This window comes from Amblyomma mixtum, chromosome 1 (assembly GCF_055824585.1).
Source record: "Amblyomma mixtum isolate Tamu chromosome 1, ASM5582458v1, whole genome shotgun sequence".
Lineage (NCBI taxonomy): Eukaryota > Metazoa > Arthropoda > Arachnida > Ixodida > Ixodidae > Amblyomma > Amblyomma mixtum.
In genome coordinates, this window is record NC_143012.1 from 102,671,210 (window position 1) to 102,696,163 (window position 24,954).

A 24,954-nucleotide genomic window follows, 5' to 3' on the forward strand; every position below is an offset into this window, starting at 1 on the left:
CGTTTTTTTTAATTCACTTTTATTTAACTGTGGTAGAAATTGGTCTTAAAATTGCCATTTTCTTTAAATCCGTTTTCAGACCCACATTTCTAACCTTATGTCAACTCGCTACTTTTGAGCCCCCAATCCTCCAATCGCTTTTTGCTAACTTCCACTGCAGATTTATTTGCATGACCAATGTCATCTCCAAACCCTAGGGCCTCGGGGAGAGAGTGACTTTGCCTGCATCGACATCCGGATGGATGCCATCACATTCGATTATGAGGCGGGCACGAAGTTGGCGCCATCTGGGTGACAGTCGCTGAAGCGATTTGAGGAATGCAAAGTCCGACCTCGTTTCTCCCGGTGCGAATCCAGAGCCCCAAGAAATGCAGGTAGGTAGGTAAAAACTTTATTGATGAACCAAGTAAGGGAAAGAAGTAGGGGAGATTTGGTTGGCTTGGTTCTTAATCCCGGTTGGCGGCCATCAGTCCATGACTTCTGCCGACTTTCTCCGCCCATTCCACCAGCCTCTTCTGTGAGGCCGGCTCGGAGCTAGACACCGCGATCTCCCAACCTTCGAGGTCTGTGAGGTTCCAGCGAGACGGTGGTTGGAGTTCTCGGCATATGAAGAGATCGTTCAGTACCAATAGCGACGTAGTGTGCAAGGGGTCTTGATTTGGCTTTGGACGCCACTACGCAACCAAGGTTTATGCCAGAAGCTTTTCTCCACAAGCCCTTTCGGCGAGCTGAGCCGGTCTGGCGACGCCAATGGCGTCATCGCCAAAGTTATGGCACGCAACGGCCGCTCTTGCGAAACGCAACTCGCCAACTTGGCTCGCTTACAGTGCTGTCATCCCAGAGCGAGCTGACCCCTTCTGCGCCCGGGGACATGGGTGAGGTCGGCTTCCGTAGACAACGCAAGGGATCATGGATGCCACCGCTACTTCCGGTTTTAACTTTCTCGCCTGCTCGCTTGGTTCATCGCAATCGCGTTGATATTGCAAGTGTTTCAATGTATTTTCTTGCAACATCTGTGTGTGTGTGTCTGTGTCTGTCTGTCTGTCTGTGTCTGTCTGTGTCTGTCTGTGTCTGTCTGTCTGTCTGTCTGTCTGTCTGTCTGTGTCTGTCTGTGTCTGTCTGTCTGTCTGTCTCTCTGTGTCTGTCTCTCTGTGTCTGTCTGTCTGTCTGTCTGTCTGTCTGTCTGTCTCTCTGTGTCTGTCTCTCTGTGTGTGTCTCTGTGTGTGTGTGTGTTTGTGTGTTTGTGTGTGTGTGTGAGTGAGTGAGTGAGTGTGTGTGTGTGTGTGTGCGTGTGTGCGTGCGTGCGTGTGTGTGTGTGTGTGTGCGTGCGTGCGTGCGTGCGCGCGCATCATCGCAAGAGTGGCACGACCGCGACTGTGCTCTATTCTGGCAAGAACTGCGAGCTGCAGTACAATTAAAACAATAAAAATGGTTGGTTTCGTTTTGTTCCCTTCCGTTTCAGTTGATTTCGTTTGGTTAGGGTTGTTTTATGTGTCATACCGTCCCAAAACGACTCAGGCTGAGAGGGACGCCGTAGTGAAGGGCTCCGGAAATTTCGACCACCTGGTGTTCTTTAACGTGGACCGACATCGCACAGTACATGGGCCCCTAGCATTTCGCCTCCATCGAAATGCGACCTCCGCGAAGGGATCGAACCCGCGTCTTTCGGGTCAGCAGCCGAGCACCGTAGCTGCTGAGGCAAGCTGTGGCGCAACCGCCATTAATTGATGATCTCGTAGTATAATTTGATTACAAAACGTAAAACTGAGCAGGGAACAAGACACAGCAGAGAAGCAAACAGAACGAGCTCAGTCCTGTTTGCTTCTCTCCTGTGTCTTGTCCCCTGCTCAGTTTTACGTTTAGTAATCATGTCATACCAACTAGCCCCTCATCGCCCACTCTTGGAACGCATAGTATAAACTGGGTAGTACATAAACGATGCCATTATGTACGGTGACAGCAAGCAACGGGCAAGAAGTGAAAGACCTGAAGTATCCAGCATACGATTTTTCCCACGATTCTTTGCGCTGTCTTCGCAAAGCACCTCACCCACTGTCGAACCGTGCAGCACCTCCGTGAAGAGGGGGGGGGGGGGGTAGGTGAATAGCGAGAGCGCGACGGACGTTTCTTGTAGCTTCGTATATCGGCCACCTCCCGAGTTTCTCGCCTGTAACAAACAGCCCCATTCCAAGCGTAACAATGTCAATGTCATTAGCCAGCTGCGCTGTTACCAAACAGGAATGAAAAATTACATGTAGATATGGTGTGTTTTGTATGCCATAACCGACAAATGTTAATCATACAAAGGTAGCTGCTACAATACGTGTTCAGAAGGGAAGGTGCCTGGGCTTGTTGGTTCATTATTCCGAGTAAAAACCTAGCGCAAAAAGGACAAGGACTGAGAAAGACAGACATAAACAGCGCTGTGTATGCCTGTCTTTCACAGTCCTTGACCTTTTTTTGCGCTACGTTTTTTTGCTCTAAATAGGAGTTTTTTGTGTGCCGTGCTGCTGCCGATGTGGTCAGTAGCAGGTATTAGGGATGTGCGCGCTTTCGTTTCCTCCGCGCATGTTGATGCATACGCACCCCACCTCTTCCTCGTGACGTCACGCAGCAAGCACTTCAGCCTTGCAAGTCGAGGCGGTGTTCCTTGTGTTCCAGCTTACGGCACGGCCTGGGGAAAGGACACTAGCTGCTTCTGCTTGAAAACCTGCCCTTAATTTTGACCTCTGACATAATTTTGACAATATGGCACCTGCTAGGATATATAGACTAAACAAGACGCGGTGGCACCGCAGGCACCGGCTGAGGGTAACAGCAGCCATGTAAACAAAAGATTTTCCCATAAACATGCATCTAGAAAGGCCGTTAACCACTGCAAAGTACTTTTGAGAAGAGCATGAAGAAAGCATGCAACGTCATTTAAAAGCTGGTATCTCTTTGTACACCAGGATAAATGGGTGTCCTCATGCCGCTCATACCCCCCCAAAATGCGGTCATTCAGCTAGCGAATTGAGAATCGCGCATGCTTCTAATGTAGACCACCATGCTGCAGCGTGCGCTCTACTTGCTCACGGATACATTCATTTAAACTAGAAAGCAAAGACAGCTTCATATGCAAATCAGCTCTGAAGCTCTGTCGCCTCCGGAACGGGAACGGCGGAGCGTCGGGAGCGGGGACGGCGGAGCGTTGGTTGCGGGAACGGCGGAGCGTCGGTTGCGGGGACGGCGGAGCGTCGGTTGCGGGGACAGCGGAGCGTCGAGAGCGGGGACGGCGGAGCGTCGGGAGCGGGGACGGCGAAGCGACGGTTGCGGGGACGGCGGAGCGACGGTTGCGGGGACGGCGGAGCGACGGTTGCGGGGACGGCGGAGCGACGGTTGCGGGGACGGCGGAGCGTCGGTTGCGGAGACGGCGGAGCGATGCCGGCAACGCTATGCGAAGAGTCCGTTTCCTGGAGCAGCAGTAGAGCTACAGCGGCAGGCAGACCAAAAGAGGGAACATGTGAAAAAAGCTAGCCTCCCCCACTCTCCCCACCCCTCTCGTAGCAGCGCTTCGTGAGCCGCCGCTGCTCCAGCAACTGCTCCAGGACTCCCCAGCTGGCCCGTCAAAGATGAAATGTTGAGGCTTCCCACATACCTCGGGTTTTCTGGCTCCGCTAGCCCTTTCGCGCTAAAAACTGACATAGTTTGCTCTAGCTTTCCCTATTCCAACAACAAGCGCCTATATGGTATGTAGTTTTCTTCTTCCCCTCCGAAGAAAGATGCACGCACCGGGCAGGATCTCGATGGAGCGGTTCTTGAGCCGGTTCTCATTGGTGAGCGCGAACTTGCACTTCTCCGGAGGCAGGGCCGGCGACAGCTGCTTCAGTTTCTGCGTGGAGAGGGAGAGAGAGAAAAGGCCCTCGTGAGCGCCAAGAGAAGACGGCATTGTCTGCATGCACCTACTGAAGGGACGCCAAGAAGAAACTCGAGCTACGCTGTCGAAACTGCTCCTCAGTCCGGGATGCTGCAAATCGGTTCCGCTGCCACTACTCCAGGGCGGGATGCACACAACAGCGTAGTGAGAAATGCGACGCCGCTCAGAAAGCCTATAGCGCCGAGGTCTGTAGCGTCCATGAAAGGAAATATTCACCCACGTATTAAGGTGAAAGCCTTCGATGCCCCATACTGTCGTGACCAAGGAATGCTAGCAAATTTGTCTGCGTTCCGGCGACACTACTTAAAAAAGAACTCTGCCGAGGCTGGGAATCGAATCAGGGCCTTTGGCATTTGATGCGGAGACGCTACCACTCCGCCACGAAGGCTCAGGGATTCAGCGTGAATAAAGGCGCATGTAGTGAATGCGTGGGTTTCATAAATAAAATGAAAGAAAAAAGTAAAGATAAGAACAGAAACAAAAATAAACAAAATATAATTAAAAGTAAGAACAAGAAAAGAGACAGAAAAATAAAATAGAAAAGTAAAAAATAAAAAAGTCCATGCGCCAGGAAAGGCTTTCGCCTTGCAGCACTTTAGACAGCCAAAGTGCCCCCTGATTTTTTTTTCCAGAAGATATATCTTTGACAAGAGAGAATGTGGCGTACAAAACAAGCGTACGCGGTGACACCCCTCGCGGCCTTGTGGCACTGCGCCTGGTGACGAGAATTCTTCGCCGGCCATTACTGGTTCATTGTCTCCTCGCGCAACGCCGTTTCGGCGCCACTGGGCAAGCCCCGTCGTAATATCACGAAAGCAGCGCGCCCAGCTTATATGCCAGAACTCTCGAACATTCGCCTCCCATTCTGCGCACTTACTCGCCATGCATCCGCTATAGGCAGCAAGCTGCTAACTCTGAATGGTATTCGCACTCGGAAGTGGCGCCTCTGATTGGCCCAAGAGCTCTGGCGAAGACATGCCACAAAAATGACGTAGCCTTCTCCGGATTCGGTGGCAGGTGAAGTGAGAAGTTATTGGGAATTTTATTTGCTAATTTCATCATCATCATCATTTATTGTACCCTTAAAGATCCCGTCTGAGACATTACATAGGGGGGGGGGGGGGAGAGACAGTGGTGTGAAGCGCTCATACAAATAAAGGCATGTGAACTTGAAAAAAAGCATAACGAAAATGACAATAATAACAAGTTTGACGTGAAATTAACGTCAGGTAATCGAAATAATACAGAAAATATATGAGAATATATAAAATTAGACATTAAAATGTGCGGAAATTAAATAAGTGGGAAAACACTTGTGGGGGTGACGCAATCACACAAACAGTTCAAATTGCAGGCACGAGGGAAGTAGCTACAGTTGGTTCAAGTGGTCTATTAGTAGCTGCCTACATCTGGTGGGATTAGATTCGATAACAACGGTTTCAGGAAGGTTGTGCCATTCTTCTATGATGAGAAGGAAAGATTTGTTGAAAGAGTTGGATAAACCGTACAACTGCTGAAAATGGAGTGCATATTGCAACCGCGCAAAATGACGCAGGACGAAGAGAGGAAAGCACAGGACAAGACGCGGAACTTCACCTAAAGTTTACTACAGGAAAACCACATTTATACAGGGATCGTAATCACACCTGATAAACAGAAGACACCATCAAATAACAAAGGCACGTGGGCGCGCGTGGCACAAGTTAGCATCTAGATAGTTACTTTCTTGGCTAAACATACTGAAGTGGAGCTGATGCAACGGTCATTTTCTTTTTTTATGCAATAGGCTTCGAGAATTTCCCTGCTAAGCTGGGTCGTCAATTTTTTCAAGACAATTGTGTCGCGTAACCTGGGCATGCAATTACTACAACGGCGACAATGTTTTGCCAGTTCCCCGGCCCCCGCCAATGATTCAACAGCGGCGCGATGCTCCTGAAGTCTGACATTCAGGCAACGTCCAGTTTGCCCTATGTAGCAATTCCCACATGTGAGGGGTATTTGGTACACCACCCCAGTTTTGCAGGGAACGAACCTGTCTGCGTGCTTAGTGCGGCACTCGTTCTTTTCGCCACTTCCTTGCACCATATTGCACATGCCCGAAAGCTTTTTGGGCGTCGTGGAGACCACCGGGACGTCACATTTCATGGCCACTTTTTTGAGGCGATGGGAGATCTGGTGGAAGTATGGCATTGCCACGGGTCTCCGGCGTTGCGGTTCTTTACTTGGGCTGTGCTTCGGTGTGCAACGAGCTTCCTTGGCAAGGGCTTCTATCACCGAGGTGACCACCTCTCGAGGAAACCAAGAAATCCAAGAAAATTTAACTATCTAGATGCTAACTTGTGCCACGCGCGCCCACGTGCCTGCGTTATTTGATGGTGTCGTCTGTTTATCAGGTGTGATTACGATCCCTGTATAAATGTGGTCTTCCTTGTAGTAAACTTTAGTTGAAGTTCCGCGTATTGTCCTGTGCTTTCCTGTCTTCGTCCTGCGTCGTTTTGCGCGGTTGCAATATGCACTCCATTGTCAACCACCAACTAGCCCGCCTTCGCCTGTTACAACTTCTGAATGCTGAAGGAGTGTAATAATCGCCGAGATGAGCGCAAGGGAGCATGTAACAAAGTTTGGCGTAGTGCAGGGAAGTTAAAAGTATAGTTTGTGTAAAATACAAAGAATTGATACTTTTCTGCGGAGTGCTAATTTCACCACAACGCGGCCACCTTTCCCCGCACGAGAAACGCTGCTAGCGTGAAAACTACAAAGAATGTTTACTACATTCGAATCAGTGTGAAAGCAAAGATTTTTGTAATGCGGCGATGCAGCGGGACGGAACAGTGCAGTGGGACGGGAGTGGTTGGCTAGGCCAGCTACGAACAGACAACGGACGACTGCTCGGGGTTGGTGCTAATCGCATTGGTGCGTACGCGCTAATAATCTTTTTAGTCTCGCGTAGCGTCTTGATTTCCTTGTTGTTGTTGTTGTTGTGACTGAGAGAAGGATGAAGAGGAAATTGCACGGGCCTGCTACTGGCTCGAGCCAAGCCACCACCGCTGCCACGTGCACATAGAGGAGAGTTAAAAGATCAGAGGAAAGAGAAAAAGGAAAGAAAAGACGCGCGTCTGCGTCCGCCGGAACGGACGCTGCTCAAAAAGAAGCGGCCGAAGCCGCGCTCGCCGAAGCGAGAACAGTTACTCCATACTCCTACTCTTGATTTCCTTAAGCAAAGTATTAGAAGACTCCTAAGTTTACAAGCGTCGCTGAACTGACTAGTGGGTAATTCATGACAAAAAAAAACAAACACAGCGCAACTTTAAAGACAGGGAGGAAGAAAAGCCTCACACCACAGCGCTGGCTTCAAATAGTATTTATCCTAGAAAGAAACTACCACTTATCAAAATGCATTTTTTTCCATCTACCATTCATGACTGGAATCACCTGCCCCATGAATTTGTTGAGTGCCGTTCTGAATCTACGTTTCGCGCGTTGCTGTCGGATGTATGAGTGCGCAGTTGGCTTCTTTTTTTTTTTGCTTTCTTGTCATGCCTTGTTTTTTCATATTCATTCATTTTGTACTTGCTGTGTCATGCCTTGTTGTATTGCTTTTTCTTCCTTTTTTTCTTTTTTTGGCCTATTATTCTGTTATGTATCCTCACTCCTCCTGCAATAATGCCTAGGGGCCCTGCAGCTATTTGAAATAAATAAATAGATAAATATAGATATAGGAAGAGTGGGCGGAGAAACATGGCGAACAGCTGCTGAGTTTGCTACCTGCACAAGATAACAAAGGGGAAAAAAGACGCCTGATAATAACGCTGCATCTGCGCAGAAAGGAGAATGCAAGTTAGTGCGAAGGGGTGAAGTCGCTAAGGCACATGGCAACAGATGAAACAAGAAAGAAGCTGACATCACAAAAATAAGACGCAATAAAAGAGCCAAAAGAGGCATTAAAAATTAAAAATTGAGGAGAAATTAAAAAAGGCCAAAAGTGGCGAACAAAAAAAAAGTTGAAAACCTTTGCAAACCAGCACGGCGGAATTACGCAAATGACACTTGGCTCAAATAATTTATTTAAAGAAAAAACTCGGCGTGTCGATAGAATTGCATAACCAGGCCTGAGGTGGTGCCTGATCTTGGTGACCCGAACCTACAACGCCCTATAATATATCTGTGGCATCCGGTTTGCAGCCTTCGGGCTGCGGCCGTTCCGGCGGACGCGGTTGTTGCGACGCGCGTCTTTACTGTCTTTTACTCTGTCCTCTTATCTTTCAACATTCTTCTATCTGCACGTGGCAGCGGTGGAGGCTCGGCTTGAGCTAGTTGGCAGGCCCGTGCACTTTCCTTTTCATCCTTCTCTCAGTCGCAACCAATCAACCAACCTCCCTCACCAGAGCACGATTTGGCCACTGCGGCGGCCGCGTTTCGATGGAGGCGGAACGCAAAATGCGCCCATGTGCTGCGCGATGTCAGCGCACGTTAAAGATCCCCAGGTGGTCGAAATTATTCCGGAGACCTCCACTACGGCATCTCTTTATCTCTTTTTTCCTTCATACCCAGCTTCCTCCCTTCCCTACGGCGCGGTTCAGGTGTCCACCGAGATATGTGAGACAGATACTGCACCATTTCCTTTCCTCAAAAAACCAATTTATGAATTTTTTACTCTGGAGCAGTACTTGACCACTACTTTACATGAACAAATCAAATGCATGAAGTTAGGCGGGCGGATGAGATTGAGAAGATTCCGGGAATACGGTGGCCGCAACTGGCGACGGACAAGGAATTGGAGAGACATGGGAGAGGCATTTGCCCTGCAGTGGGTGTAGTCAGGCAGATGATGATGATTGTTAGAGCAATCGAAAGAAACCTAGCACAGTCTTATAGCTTCAAAATGTGGGCGGCTTTTATGATTACACGAGTGATGTGATGTGGATTTCTCACGAGAACAGTGCCCTCATGAAACAAAGGCTCAAACGAACGGGAGAAACACCTTAAGTAATGCGCTCCCAGGTTCCTCTTTGCAGTGCCGGTTGCACTGCGTCAAGATTGTATTTACTGGCAACCACGTGTGTTGGGCATATGAACCCCGATCTAACAAGCCACTACTTCAATTTCAATCAGCGCATTCCAAACTGGTTAAGAGAGCTATTGTTAATTCATGTTTCAAGAACGCCCTGAAAAAATCTTGTGAGCGCTTACAAGACTACAGTTTCGCTCGGCAGTCGTTCAGGCTAACATCAGCAGGCTACCCGAAGCATCTACAGATATCTGTCGCAGAGGCCTTGCTCAAGCACGAACAAAAAGGCGAACATAGCCCCGACATAGTGTCATCAAGGAAGCAGAAAAAAACGGCAGTAATTCCCTATATGCATACATTCTCGCACAACTTAAAGAAGCTAGCGCAGCGTTCAGACGTTCGCGTAGCCTTTTCCGCCCCGTGTAAGCTCTCCAGCCTTAGGTTTGGTTTGGTTTATGGGGGTTTAACGTCCCAAAGCGACTAAGGCTATGAGAGACGCCGTAGTGGAGGGCTCCGGAAATTTCGACCACCTGGGGTTCTTTAACGTGCACTGACGTCGTGCACGTGCACTGACTCTCCAGCCTTAGTCGCATGAGTTGTCCCGTGACAAAGCCAATGGTTGCATGCAAGAAAAACCATCAAAACAGGTATGTTGATTGTACTGAAGGGATAGTTTGTGAACTTCCGCTATCTTGTGGAAAAATATACGTCGGACAAACAGGGCGTTGCCTCAACGACATATTAAGGGAACATAAAAATGATTTGGCTACCTCCAAAGACCGCAACCTGCCGCTTCACTGCTCTGAATGCACAAAAGAAAATCAGGAAGTGTGTAAACCCATGTTTCATAGGTGCCGAACTTTCAAAAGAAGCAAGGACCGAACCACGAGGGAAATAATTGAGGCCCAAAGGATATCAGCTCTGCGTGACCTTTGCGTCAGCACCCCTTCTCTTGCGCTATCTGAAAAAGAACGGGCGTACTTGGCAAAGCGCGCGACACGTCATTAGGTTTTCAATTTTTTTCAATTTTTATGGCGAATTTTACCAGTTTGCTGCCTTCGCGCATCTTGCCTTATGTATATATAGATGTATTTTCCATGAATAAATTTAGTTGTAAGTCAGCGCTGTGTGTGTCTTTTCTATCTGTGTCCCTGTCGTTTGCGCTGTTTTAAAGAGTCTTTTCTTCGTTCCTGTCTTTTTTTCTTTTAGCTCTCCTAAGTTTATATGCTTTCCTTACCTCAAAATGAGGCCCCCTGAATGCTTCCTTAACTCAAGAAACCATTTATGGGCAACTGCAGCACTTTTTTGAGAATTTCGCGATATTCAAGCATTCAAATCGAGATAGGCTATAGCTAAAGCATGCCAAGTGTTTTTGCACTTAAAACCGTGACGTAATCAACGACTGAATTTTGCGCTTCTCCTCAATGATCCGGAGGAGTGCAGAGAAGTTCAGCGTGACGTCACGGAAAGTATGATTTCAAATTACCGCTGTCGTCAGCTACACCCTGCCCTGACTCGTTAGAGGCTGCCAAACAACTCTCGGCAGGGTTCGCCTTCGGTGGCGTTGTTTTTTTTTCCTTCAAAGCAGGCCTTTGTGCGTTGGAAATGTACTGATACCTTCGATGACGTCATCATGCGCCCCACTTGGCGTTGTGCGCTGCGGGGAAGCTTGAAGGCCATCCGGATTTTAATCGGCGATTACTTTACTATTTAAAGTGCTCGCCCAAAAAGAGTTCGCATGCTTTACCTGCAAGTTTCACACATTGGGCCCTCTTAAGCTCGTTGATTTCTAAAACCTATGCAGTTTCCCTTTAAGGGAGTCATGTGATTTTTGAACCATCTTTAGCCGCTGCTTGAGTAAAGAGGCGCTCAGAGAGACAAGTAGCCGCTTTTATACGTCTGATTTCAAGAACATGTTTCATTTCATTTCATTTATTTCATCCTAAAAGGCCCGAGGGCATTACATAAAGAGGGGCTACAAATGATATAAAAGAAGCATAAAAAACGCACGCACAATGAACACAGACTATAAACCTCAAAAGCTAAAGAGAAAAAATAAAGAGAAAGGATAAAGGGTTTACATGCGCAATGAAAGCATACAAAGAAAAAAATTCTCTTGCGGCAGTGCGCATAGATGAAAGTCATTGAGTAAACATGGCAAAAATGACGAAGTATTCACGTATTCTGAAGATGGGCAAGTTCTGTACGAAAGGACTTTGAATCGTTGCATAAAACTTAGTCGTTAGGTAGGGCATTCGAGAGTGTTATTGCATTGGGGAAAAATGAACTATTCAGTGCTAATGTATGGGTCTTCATACCGGCTATGGGGTGGATACAGCTAAGGCCACTTGACGTTCTTATCGGGGATTAATAATAGAATAATAGTCTAGTAATAGAAACGTGTTCGTCTAATTCGGAAAAAGCAACAAGCCCAGATCTATAACTTCGTAGTTATTTCGAGATGCGCGCGCCAATATATTGTGTTTTACGGTTGTTTCAACACTCAGATGTCTTGGCAGGAAAAACAGTTTCTCTGGCAACGCCAAATTGTTCGCGGTGCAGCGGCACCAGTTCAGCCGTCACTGTCGGAGACGGGTGCGCATACAAATTACAATAATACGTGAAATCATCCGGTCGGGAAACAAATCTGACGCAGTCGTCGAACCTACAGGCTGCGGACAAGAAGCCTATAGTAGGACACAACTTGAAAAAAAAAAGCAGCAGTAGATAACAATGGGCGCTACGGTCAGCGGCGTCCTGCACAATCCACGCAGTGATGAAGCAAGCATTTCAATGTTTGTCTGTATGCACCTCGTACTGTAGCTCGAGGTCGGTGCCCTTGCCGGCGGGCTTCTCCTGCTTGAGGCGGCTGAAGTAGGCGGCCAGTTTGTCCTGCGGCTGCCGCGTCGGCTCGCCGAACAGCCGCTCCAGCAGCGCCTCGTGCACGAACTCGTACTGCTCCTGCATGGCGGAGAAGAGGGGGATAAACACTGGCACACACGCTGCGTCCAGGCTTGCTACAGTATGCACAACCACATATCCACACATGCACTCGTAGAGTTGGAATGGAGTCAATGTCCGCTCTTAGACGGCTCTGCTCGTGCTCATCGAGTGATCGCGTATACTCAAAGACCGCTGAGTGGCCTCCCTTCTCGGACCCTGACACAAGCAGGCACTGGTTTACGGTTTGGCTTGTGGGCTAACATCCCAAAGAGACTCAGGTTATCAGAGACGCCGTAGTGAAGGGCTCCGGAAATTTTGACCACCTGGGGTTCTTTAACGTGCACTGACATCGCACAGCACACGGGCCTCTGGAATTTCGCCTCCATCGAAGTTCGGCTGCCGCGGCCGGGATCGAACCCACGTCTTTCGGGTCAGCAGCCGAGAGCCATAACCACTGAGCCACCGCGGCGGCGAATAATTCATTTTACTTATTTATTTATGAATACTGCAATCCCACAAGGGACTTTAGCAGGGTTGGTACATGAATACAAAAAAAAAGGGAAAATTACAAGTATAAGTATCGAAGTCACAGACAAAAAGCTCAGAGATAAAAGTCACAATGATGAACAACCGCACATCGGCAATAAACAGAAAATAATACGGAGCACAGGTCTGAGACAAACAAGTAAAAGTATTACACAGCCGCTCATCGGGTGTGAACAAATTAAATACGTAGTGCAACTATTACAACCAGTCAGTAACAAAAATATTTAAACATGAAGAGCAAGTACAACGAAATGCAACAACAAAGCAGAAATTAGGGAAAACTTGCGCTCCTAGCGAATGATGCCACAGATTGCTGTAAAAATTGATTAATTACTCATTGACGTCCACCCGAAAGCAGCCATACGGGTACAAAGGAAAGCTAAACAGCTTTCCTTTGTAGCCGTATGGCTGCGCTCGGGTGGACGTCAATGATTAATTACTCCCTTATTACAAATCTACTCCACCTTGGGGGATTCCTCTAAACATTTGGTCAAGTCAGATTGCTGTAAAATTTCGTAGTTGGAAAGCCGGTTCCAGTCCGTTACTGTTGCTGGGAAAAAAGAATATTTGAAGCAATTGTTACGAGGGCTAAAAGGGGTAATTCTCAGATTGTGTCGCTGCCTAGTGTTGTAACCTGAAGAAAATTGATTTCACCAAGGTTAATCTTGAAATGACCGTTTACAAGTTGGTATAAAAATTTGAGACGAGAGATGCGATTCCTTTCGGTTACCGGCGTCAAACCAGTCTTCTGCAACAGGTTAGTCCCTGATGTACGTCCATAAATATTGTAAACAACACGGACTGCTGCTTTTTGTATTTTTTCAATTTTATCGATGTTTGTTTTCGTGAATGGATCCCAAATTACGACCACATAATCGAGTATCGGGAGGACAACTGATTTGTAGGCTAGAAGCTGAACTTCGGGGGTGGGGAACTTCAGTGCACACTTTCTTCCTTTATTCATTTATTCATTTGCGTTACTACATCTGATACCGTCTTCACGCAATTAAATATGACTCTGAGGTATGAGGTCGCGTGAGAGGTATCACTTTCTGTGTTTGCGGACAGCTTCTGGTGACGGGCAAAGTAACCGCCAGTCCTTAAGGGAGACGGAGTGGATTCCAAGAGAAGGCAAGCGTAGCAGGGGGCGGGCAGAAAGTTAGGTGGGCGGACGAGATTATGAAGTTTGCAGGGATACGGTGGTCGCAGCTGGCAAAGTACAGGGTTAGTCGGGGAGACGTGGGAAAGGCCTTTGCCCTGCAGTGGGCACAGTCAGGCTGATGATGATGATGAAGTCGCGTGAGAGGTATCACTCTTTTTGTTTGCGGACAGCTTCCGGTGACGGCTTCTTGTGCGCATGAGGCACATAATAGGCGCTATTCGCAGAAAAGGAATATGCGTACCACGGTCTCGACCAGGTTCACCCTCTGCTGTCGGAGCTTGTAGAGGAGGCCCATGACGTCGACGCGCTTCTCGGCACGCGCCATGTCCAGCGCCGCCTCCAGGAGGACGATGGTGCCCGTGCGGCCCACGCCGGCGCTGCGCACACCAAAGAACGCCGCCCCGTTACAGCACACACGACATTCGCCGACGAGACGCTGCCTGCTTGCGCGTGCGCCTTTACAAAAAAGTTTTAGACAGTCTATAGAGTGTCTGTAGACTTCTGTCTATAAACTCTATGGACTGTCTATAGACAAAAATCTAGAGGCAATACAACTGCCATAGACAGTCTATAGACAATCTATAGATTTATGGCCATACAATTTTAGTAGACTTCTGTCTATATACAGTCTATAGACTCTGAATATACAAAAAGCAACGTCTATAGGAAGTCAACAGAGTCAATAAGAAGTCTATAGACTGTCTATCGACCATTTTTATAAAGGCGACCTACAGGAATGGATACTAGAAGTGGAGCGCCTCTTAACTGTTTCGTTAACCGCCTGTTTACAACGAGGAAATCGGCACAGTACGCGCAAGGGCCATCTTTGCCGTCACTCCAGCACTTCAGAAGCCCCGCACGACGTCCCTCAGTGCGCACCAAGGTGCAAAACGTGCGGACTGCTGAAAGTTTCGCAAAGTTCGCTTCAGTTACGCGCCACGTTCTCCCTCTGATTCCACGCTGTTCCCTGGACGATGTCCGCTTGAGTTTGCCGAGAACGGCGGCTAAAAGCATGCAAAACTTAAAAACACGCAGCCACAAAACATTACGCGGACAAAACAGCATAGCGACCACGAAGCACTGCGACAAAGCATCAGAGTGTAGAACAGCGCTATGGGGCATTTTAAAGATCGTATATTAGAACGGGCCAGCCAGAAAAATAAGGAGGAATTCCAGAAAAAAATAGCCACAAAACAATGTGGTTGCCTTTCCGCCAGGTGATCAGTAAATACACCTCAAAAGGGAAGCGCTAACAAGAGGAATACGAAAAGGGAAGGAAGACGACGACACAAGCCAGACGCGTTTGAACCAACTAGGCCCCTTTCTGGCTTTTAAGGCGAAAGCCTTTAATGGCTCATACTTTCGTCCGTTCACAAAACGTGTCACACGCGTTTAACTCGGGAACTAAAAAAGATAGAAGATAGAAGAAAACTAATGGTTGCTTCAGAGAGAAGAAAGAAAATGAACCTAGAAGCCAAGATTCATTACTGTAGATTAATTAGTTAATTATAGGTACAAATGTCGAAATCCCGTCGAAATAGCGCGGACGCCAATATAGCGACGTGAACCAACGTTTACGTGAACGGTGTGATGTCACATCCACCGGAAGTCGTCACGGCATAGTGTCCTCGGCTTTCGCCTCTCAACACTTTAGTTGCAAAAGTGTCCTCGCAATTTTTTTCAACTTTCCAGCGTTTGCTCGAAGATTGGGCGCGCGGTTCCTAACATGTCAACACGACGCTCTGTCGACCGCACTCAAGCGACAATGTTTGCCACCGTCAGCTAGCGTTGCCCACTTCATGCTTTATGGGGTTTCGCGTCCCGAAGCGGCTCAGACTAGTGAGTTGAGTTGAGTTGTTTGATGCTACAGGCGGAATTAGCCCTGCTTCTTCTGCCGGCAATTGCTCCAGCGTAGCGTCCCTTATACGTTAAAAATGTCCTACAACCGATGAGATCTGCCCCTCTATGCACACAGTCACTTATAATAGAACATAGGCCACTCCCGCAGTCACCATCTATGCACACATTCACTCACAGCACAACAGTATCCACTCCAGAAGTCACCATTTGTGCACACATTCAGTCACAGTAGAACACTGTCCATTGCAGACTCACCATCCATGCACACACTCACTCACAAAATAACAGACCACTCCAGAAGGCACCATCTACGCACACAATTAAATCACAGAAGACCATAGACCGTCCCTGCTGTCACCATTTAGAGTCAAGATCAGTGTCCTGCAGGAATGTTAAAATAAGGCGTGAAGCATCTCTTCTGCATGTCTGGTTTCCACTCGGGTAGACAATGTCCTGAACTGCACTGTGAAGGGCTCCTGTCCTCTTGAAGGAAGCGAACATCACATTCCTTTCCTTGTTGTACTTTGGACAGTAAATAATATAATGTTCTATATCCCCGCACACACCACATATAGAACATAGCGGATACGATGCCATGCCCGTCTTATGCATGCAGGCCGGAGTACGAGCCGAGCCCGTTCGAATTCGATGTAGTAGAGTGGCCCGGGATCTTCTCAAGCTATGAGGGGCGTCGTTGTGGAGGGTTCGGGATATTTTCGATCACCTGGGCTTCTTTGCCGCTCGCTGACATCGCACAGCACATGGCCCTTTAGCCTTTCGCCTCCGTCGCAGCCGGTATGGAATCCGCGTCATTCGGGACAGCAGCCGAGCTCCACAAGCACTGAGCCGGCTCGTTGCCCACTTCCCCGACGCGTGAATGTCAGCGGCAGAAGGAAGGAACCCTTCCAAAAAAAGTTTTAGACAGTCTATAGAGTGTCTATAGACTACTGTCTATAATGTCTATAGACAAAAGTCTATAGGCAATACAAATGCCGTAGACAGTCTATAGAGAATGTATAGATTTTATGGCCATGCACTTTCAGTAGACTTTTGTCTATAGACACTCTGTAGACCATGAATAGACAAAAAGCAATATCTATAGCAAGTGAATAGAGTCAATAAGAAGTCTATAGACTGTCTATAGACCATTTTTATAAGGGAAAGAGCGGCCACAAAGCGGCGTACCTGCAGTGAAGCAGCAGCGGCGCCTTGCTGGAGGGCGCATGCGCCTTGGCCATCTCGATCATCTCCACCAGGGACAGCGGGTGGGCGGGCACGCCGTGGTCGGGCCACGCGGTGAAGTGGAACTGCTTCACCACGCGCTTGGACGCCGCCCCGGACTGCGCATGCGCACAACTGATTAGCCACCGCTGCTGCCGCCTTCTCTAAATAGCTCACAAGAGTCTACATCAGCACCGCCCACGAGGGACGACCGGCTTCTCGGTGGAACACGATAGTTTCTGCTGAATTAATCGTCAACTATAGGCGATTGATACTTACCAGAGATAACCTTGCACTATGAAAGGCATTTCCTAGCACTGTTGTTTTTAGTCCTAAGCAATTGAGAACCTACTTCGTGCAAATATAACCTATCCATACATGTGTTCTTACTTTAAATATTATACTCGCATTTACAAACTTTCTGCCTTCTTGAGCTTTTTCCATTGGATTTATTATTGAGCAACTTTTTCATATCGTGCTACAGTGACGTATGCATTGTGTAACACTTTTGGATGTCATTTTAATGAACTTCTGGAATTTGCTGTCTGCCCCTGCTATGTTGTGTACTGGTTCCCTGGGCCTTTAATTGTCAAGCTGTTTGTACAGCTTTTAGCCCAGGCGACCATCCACTTGTTGGAAAATAAAATTTGATTTGATTTGATTTGAAAGACGACACGTAAAAACACGCGTGATGTCAGTGCCGGTTCGAAACATCGTTGATTATTGTTGCAAAAACAGATGCATTGCTAGAGCGGACGGAGTCGTATGGCAGTGTCCATGAATATTTATTACGCGGTGGCTTTCCTTGCAGAGGTCGAAGTTCACTTAGTCGACACAGCGTGAAACTTCTTAAAACAATTATAAATTATTTAGCCGTCGTAGGCGAATGCCCAGCACAATAAAATTAGGTGTCTACGGTCCTTCAAGCGAAACGAGTGCGCGGCACAGCCTTTGACGAGTCCAGTCAGCGGTGCAAGACGCAGAGAAACTCGGCGTTGAGTATGATACCACAAATCGAAGAAGCGCCTATGGAGTTCAGCATCGACCCCGCGCAGCTTCTCACGATTCGCAAGGCAATCATCCGCTTACAGAACCGCGGTACGCACACACTGAGACTCCATTTATGCCCACTTACGTTCATTAAGGCCCCGACAACACAACCCCTCACGAAGAGAAATGTGCCGTCTCCACCCGTAAAAAATTAGCCGGTGGCTTAGCTCTGGTTAAGCCTGGATCTACAAACGAAAGGCTGCAGTTATACGTTTGGCGTCATGGCTGTCGCAGTTGGCGCACAATGCACTGGGAGCACCACGATAACGGTGGAGGCGTTCGGCCGTCCACACACTGCCTGTACGGAGGCAGAGGAGGAGCCGCACGTGTAGTGAATACGATGGTGTTCTAGAAGGTTGCTTTAAAGATGACATGTACTGTGGTGTCCATTCCTTTCGGGTGTACTAGACAGGGTGTACGGGGATATGAAACAGGCATTTATTTATTTTATTTATTTATTTATTTAGAACATACTGCAGGCCTACAGTAGGCCCAAGCAGGAGGGGCGAATACATAATATATGAAAAAAAGAACAGGTTTAGCAAAATTGAAAAATGTTAAATACAAATTGCTTTCCTTAAAAGCAATTTTCATTTAATTTCCTTTCCGTTAAGGACCTTACGGCGCTGTTCGGGTATCCACCGAGATATGAGAGAGACAGGAGTCATTTCCTTTCCTTAAAACCAATTTTATTTTCATTTTCCTTCCCTTACGGCGCGGTTCGGGTGTCCACCGAGATATGAGAGTTTCCTGGCGCACTGTTTGTCTTTTATTTATTTCTTTATTTGCGCCACGTGTGACGTCACTCGGTTTCGCGCATGCGCAGCTGTGGCAAACCTTGGCTCCGGCGGCTCACGCGAGGTAGGTAGGTAGGTAAAAACTTTATTGATGAACCAAGTAAGGGAAGGAAGTAGGGGAGGTTTGGTTGGCTTGGTTCTTAATCCCGGTTGGCGGCCATCAGTCCATGACTTCTGGCGACCTTCTCCGCCCATTCCACCAGCCTCTTCTGTGAGGCCGGCTCGGAGCTAGAGACCGCGATCTCCCAACCGTCTAGGTCTGTGAGGTTCCAGCGAGATGGTGGTTGGAGTTCTCGGCATATGAATAGTATGTGTTCAAAGTTTGCTCTCGGAGCCCCACAAAGAGAGCATTCGGGCTTGTATTGATTCGGGTGTATTAGTGCCAGATAGGCCGGTGAAGGAAACGTTCTGGACTGGAGTTGCCTCCATATAGTCTGTTGTTCCTTCGTGAGGGTGTGGTGTGGTGGTGGATATGTGAGCCTTTCCTCTCTGTAGTGTAGCGTGATTTCATTGTAGGTGATTAGTCTGTCCCGCGCGCAATCCCTCTCCACTGTTCGGCCTGCTCGGTTGACGTACGCTCGAGCAATAGAGTGCGCCTCCTCGTTTCCGGGGTTGCCTGCGTGGGCTGGCACCCAAACTAATTGAATTGGTCTGGGGTCGTGGGGGTTTGATTGGAGAATTTTGTAGGTGGCAGAATGGATCTGTCCCTTTGCAAAATTCCTGATTGCGCTTTTGGAGTCGCTCATTATGAGTGTGGCAGTAGAAGATGCTATGGCCAGTGCTATGGCCGCCTCTTCCGCTTCAAGAGAGGTGGTTGCCCTTATCGAGGCCGAAGCCTTGTGTTTGAGGTCGTATGACACCACGCTTAAGGCGTACGCTGGGTTGCATGGATATTCTGCCGCGTCTACATAGGCTGCGTCTTCGTTGTCCGCGTGTTTTTTATACAGGGCTTTGGCGCGTGCTTCGCGTCTTTCCCGGTTGTGGGTTGGGTGTACGTTCTTGGGTAGTGGGTGGACGATTAGCTTTTCCTTGATTTGCTTAGGAATGCTGTGGGTGTTGTCCGGAGGGGGACCCGTTGGTTTGATGTTTAATGCGGCTAGAATGTGTCTGCCCGTGTTTGTAGAGGATAGTCTGTCCAATTGTGCTGTGCGGTGGGCTTCAGTCAGTTCTTGTAGAGTGTTGTGGACCCCCATGCGGAGGAGTCTGTTGTTAGAGGTCCCTTGTGGGAGATTTAGGGCCGATTTGTAGGCCTGTCTTATTAGCGAGTTTACTTTGTCCGCTTCCATCTTTGTGAGGTGAAGATAGGGGAGTGTGTATACCATTCTGCTAATCACGAATGCTTGCACTAACCGCCTTAGGTCATGTTCTCGCATGCCTCGGTGCTTGTTTGCTATTCTTTTGATTAGCCTGATGGTTTGATGTGTCATGATCGTGAGTTTGGAGAGTGTCTCTGTATTGAGGCCGTTGCTTTGAATGAACATTCCCAGAATGCGGAGTTTCTGTACCTCCGGTACTGGGAGGCCGTCGACCTTCACGTGTATAGAGGGGTTTCCCTTTTTGTGACGGTCCGCGGTCGGGTGGAGCAGCAGGATTTCGGATTTGGTCGGCGAGCATGCGAGGCCTATACAGGCCGCGCACTCGGCTACCGCGTCCGCTCCCGCTTGGAGGGTTTCCTCCATTTCGCCGACATTTCCCGTGGTCGTCCACAGGGTAATGTCATCTGCGTAGAAGGAATGGGACAAATGTGGGATGCGCTGTAATTTTCGTGCCATCGGTATGAGGGTAATGTTGAAAAGTAGTGGAGATAAAACGGAGCCTTGGGGTGTGCCCCTGCTTCCTAGGGGGAAGGGGGAGGATTCCGCGGACCCAAACCTTATCTCCGCCGTTCTGTTATTCAGAAAGGCGGTTATGTAAGCGTGTGTTCTAGTACCTACGCCTAAGTTAGATAGGGCGCTTAGTGTGGCTGTGTGCTGGACGTTGTCAAACGCTTTCGTGAGGTCTAGTGCTAGTAGTGCTCTCGTGCGCTTGGCGTGTCTAGGGTGTAGAATGTCTTCGGAGATCTGAAGCATCACGTCCTGCGTGGACAAGTTGCTTCTAAATCCCAGCATCGTATGGGGGAAGAGATCCTGGTGGTGCATGTGGTTTTGGAGACGGTGGAGAATGACGTGTTCGAGGAGTTTCCCCAGGCATGAGGTGAGCGATATGGGACGGAGGTTCTCCAATTGAAGTGGTTTTCCTGGCTTTGGAATAAAGGTGACCTTAGCGTGGGTCCATTCCGGGGGGAGGGTGCCCTCCCTCCAGTGTTTGTTGAACAGTTTGGTTACGGCTTGGATCGAATTTTCGTCCAGGTTCCGTAATGTTTTGTTCGTGATTTTATCTCCGCCCGGCGCCGACGTGGTGCGCAGTTTGTGCATAGCTGCCCTCACTTCCCACGTCGATATGTCTTCGTCGAGCTCGGGGTTCGGAGGGCCTGAGTATTGGGGGAGTGGGGTCCTAGGTGTGGTTGTGAGATACCTGTCTTTTAAGTTCTGGATCAGGGTGCTGTCGTCCACATCTAATTTGTGAGCGATGCGGGTTACGTTACGTTGTTGGATGGCTTTAGTGTTCTCTGGTTCCAAAAGGCAACGTAGAAGTTTCCACGTGTCTTTCAGTCCCAGATTTCCCTCCATGCGGTTGCAAATCTGGCCCCACTGTTGACGGGTTAAGTGTGCTGCATGTATCTCAATCTTTTTTACTAAGGCCGCTATCCTTACTTTTAGAGGTCTATTGTGTTTGTTTTTTAGCCACCTTTTTTGCATACTGGAGTGTGCTTCCCACATGTGAAGAAGTCTGCTGTCCACGATGTCCGTTTCCCGATGGCTGGGGACTTGGGATGTGGCACTTCCGACGTCCTTCGTGAGCGCATTCACCCATGTTGAAAGATGTTCTATCTCAGCAGGGGATTCCTTCCGGAGATTCCTGAATTTATCCCAATCTGTGATTGTAAGTTGTCGTTTTACAGAGGGGGTGATTGACTTCAGTACGAAGGTTGTTTGAATGATGTAGTGGTCGCTGCCTAGGGAGATCTGCGTGTTGACCCACTGACATTGTGCGATGTTTTTGGTGATTGTGAGATCTGGGGTGGTGTTTAGCTGCACGCTGTTTCCTATGCGCGTGTGCTGTTGTGTATCGTTAACGAGAGTTAGGCCCTCATTTTGCATTAATGTCCAGAGTTGTGATCCCTTTCTGCAGTTATGCTTGTAGCCCCAGCTTATGTGTCTCGCGTTAAAATCTCCTAGGATTAGTAGCGGGTTTTTCGCGCTGATCTTTAACGCTTTTCTAATGACGGCGAGGAGAGGGGCTCCGCTGCTTTTTGGGGCGCTGTACGTGTTGAGGATGAATAAGCTAGAGCTTCTTCTAGTTTTTGGAAGGAGCTCTATCAAGTGGCAGTCTATATTTTCTTGTTCGATTGGGTGATCTGTAGCCGTGTAGGCTCTATGGACAAGGGTGGCTATCCGCGGGGTGCTGGATGTGTTTGGTTGGTGAGGGGTGTAGTTGAGGAGTTTTGCAGGGGTTTGCGTCTCCTGCAACGCGATTACCGCTGGGATCTCCGCGTCGGAGAGTGATTGTATGTAGAGCTGCAGGTTGCTGCGTTTAGAGCGGTAACTTCTGCAGTTCCACTGCCACACTCTAAGTTCCTTGCGTGTTGCTTCCATCATGAACTAACTTAGCGGGGGCGATTGGGTTGAATGTGGGTTGGGTGGAGGAGAGTTTGTCTAGGCTGCTTTCATGGTGAGCAATGATAGCATCTTGTGCACTCATCTTTTGCTCGAGCGCTGCCAAGCGGCTGTTGACTGTTGCTGCCCAAGTTTTTGTTTCCTTGGACATGTTTTCTATCTTTTGTTCGATGATATTAATAGCCCTAAAGATTGTCTCGAGGGACATTGCGTTATCGGCTGTGGTAGAGGTCGGTTCCTTAGCCTTGCGTTTTACGGGGAGGCATTGTGTGGGGGAGCTTGGTGTGCTGGCTACTGGTGTAGGAGTAGGTGTATCTCTGGGGATATCCATCTTTTCTGGGGTGGTTGATTTTTGCATTAGTAGTTGAAGCTGTTTGCTAAGGTTCTCGATTTGTTGGCTTTGTTGCTGGATTTGCTTGTTCTGTTTTTCTAGCTGTGTCTTTAGCTGGTTATTCTCCCGGACCAAGGAGGGAGATCGCGGGCCCCAGCTCACCTGTTTTTCGGACGCTTGGCCTCCGCTGCCCAGGGGTGGGAAGGACGGTGATCTGTTCCTTGTTCCTTTCGGTGGAGTAGAGTTGTTCCTTGTTCCAGACTTGGATTTGGAGCGGGAGTTGGCGCGGCCTCTCGAGTTTGACCGCTGCCGGCTTCGTGACTGTCGGTGGGTCGACGACTGCTCCCCCTCCGTTTCTTTGGTAGAGTTGGCGGTGGTGCCTGCTTTCTTGTTGCCCGGGCGGTTGAAGCGAACCTTGCATTCTTTTGAAGCCGTAAAGTGCGATCCGTTGCACAGGATGCATTTGACGTCGCACGTGGGTGGCTCGGCTGGTGGATGATTCTCCCCACATCTGCGGCAGAGATTTTGGCGAGGATCCGTACACACGTCGCTCCGATGTCCGGGCTTCCGACAGTTGAAGCATGCTTCGGCTTTCGCCAAGAAAGGGTAGCAGTTGTAGATTGCCCCATAGAATTTGAGTTGCCCGGGGACCTTCTTGGTGTTGATGAAAGTGACAAGGATCGACTTCGTCTTGCCCAGTTGCCTCGCGTCGGAAATGGTGTAGGAATCACTCTTGCTGTAGGTTTGGAGGTCGTTGACGATCTCTTCTGCCTGCTGGTCATAGATGGCGTTGTAGAGTACGCCTCGGATGGCGTTGTCGGGTTGGGCTATGTAAGCTTTCACCGGGTACGCCGTGTCCCCGACGAGTAGGGAGGTGATCTGCACGTAGCGTGCCGCGCGCTCTTCTGAAGGCGTACTCACGGTGCACGAGTTGTTGCGGGTATTTATACGGATAATGTCCTGTTGACGTACAGCTTCCACGGGGAGTTTCAATATGGTGCACAGAAGGGAGAGCAGGAAGCCCCCGTTGTGCTGGCGAAGGTCTAGGCCTCCGTTGGGTCGGAATATAACTTTCAGGTCCAGGGTAGGCAATTTCGGTAGCGGAGCCTGGCGCTTGAGTTTAGGTAGAGTGGGCGAAGACGACTTGCCTTTTTGGGGCTGGGCCGGTGTGGCGGGGCCGGCCGGTGGCGAAGACTTGGGTAGCGAGGCCGTGGCAGAGACGGCTTGCTTGGACGAGAACGAAGCTGGGTGGGCTAGCTTGCGGGCCGTAAATGCCCGGGTCCATCTCGGATCGGTAGCAAACTCTAGGGGCGTGATGTCTTCCCCTTCAACTTGGTAAGCCATGCTGCTGCAGGCACGCTCGACGTCGAGAGAGGCCATGGCGTTGCACGAATCGGGTGGTTACGCCTGGGCTCCGCCAAGGCGTTCCGTGGTCGAGCTATGCCTGGCGCGAGGCCAAGCGAGGCGTCCGCCCCGCGTTCGGAGCAATACTGGGAAATTTCACGCAAAGTTCGGGCTCGAAAGTCCCGAGACGTGGATGAAAATGATGTGGAACAACTTTACGAACCGATTGCAGCAGCTTTCAGGTCATGGGTCCTTGAAAAACCGCACAAAAGAGTCGAAAATTCCGGAGCCGACGCGACACACGTTCGCTCGCTCTGGTGGCCACCTGGCGGTCCTCGCGGCTCACGCGAAGCGCGGCTGTGGTGTGGGTAGTAAAGCTTTTCGCTTCAAAAAACGAAACAGGGAGGTCATACCTTGTGAACCTTGAATGTGCGAATCGTGTAGTCGACGAACACTTCCTCCGAGACCAGCGTCACCATGATGTCGCCATACTTGCTGCAAGTCTCTGGCCAGTACCGCTCGACCTTGCGCTGCGTGAGAGAAGCGGGCAAAAGCGGTGACGTCATCTGTACTCGCGTACTGCCCCGTATTGGGCGTTTAAATGGATCTCAGCTCGAATTCGAATGAAACGGTGGACGCGGCGGGCTCTACGCGCACGCACCAAGGTCAATGCCTTCGTCTGCCTGAAACTGCTCGCAGAGACGTCTGCGCGGACACTGTCACTGCGGTACGCCGCCCGGTACACGCGCAGGAAATCTGCCGGAGCCAAGCATAGCCTCCGAGACCACGCGACCGCGCTAACCAGCACGCGCAGGTGACCTCGGAGGCCATGATCCAGGCTGCACCGGTGCACAGCGCAGTCTCCGCACACTGGCTGCATTCACGGCGCCAGGAGGTGTAAGTACGCAGCTTCTGATCCGTGTCAGAATAAATACGCTCAAGGCGTTCTATCGTCGCTTAAACTGCATTAGCGACGACCTGCGTACACACGTTCTAAGCGTCGTATCACGTGATTTTCATGCATATATTTTAAGGCGGAAGCCTTTAATGCCTCATCGTT

The 24,954-nt window shown here is 49.2% G+C and overlaps 1 protein-coding gene across 7 annotated transcripts in view; it reads right to left on the reverse strand.

The window, feature by feature from the left end:
• The window catches only part of LOC149367362 (receptor-type tyrosine-protein phosphatase mu-like), a 264,042-nt gene that overhangs the window by 28,237 nt on the left and 210,851 nt on the right, over positions 1-24,954 (reverse strand). For all 7 annotated transcript variants that reach the window (XM_089555344.1, XM_089555325.1, XM_089555335.1 and 4 more), the window contains 5 exons: positions 24,308-24,424; positions 16,621-16,775; positions 13,817-13,952; positions 11,736-11,885; positions 3,772-3,871 (listed from right to left, as the gene is read on the reverse strand). In XM_089555344.1, coding sequence (XP_089411470.1) covers positions 3,772-3,871; positions 11,736-11,885; positions 13,817-13,952; positions 16,621-16,775; positions 24,308-24,424 — 658 coding nt within the window. The remainder of the gene's footprint in view (positions 1-3,771; positions 3,872-11,735; positions 11,886-13,816; positions 13,953-16,620; positions 16,776-24,307; positions 24,425-24,954) is intronic.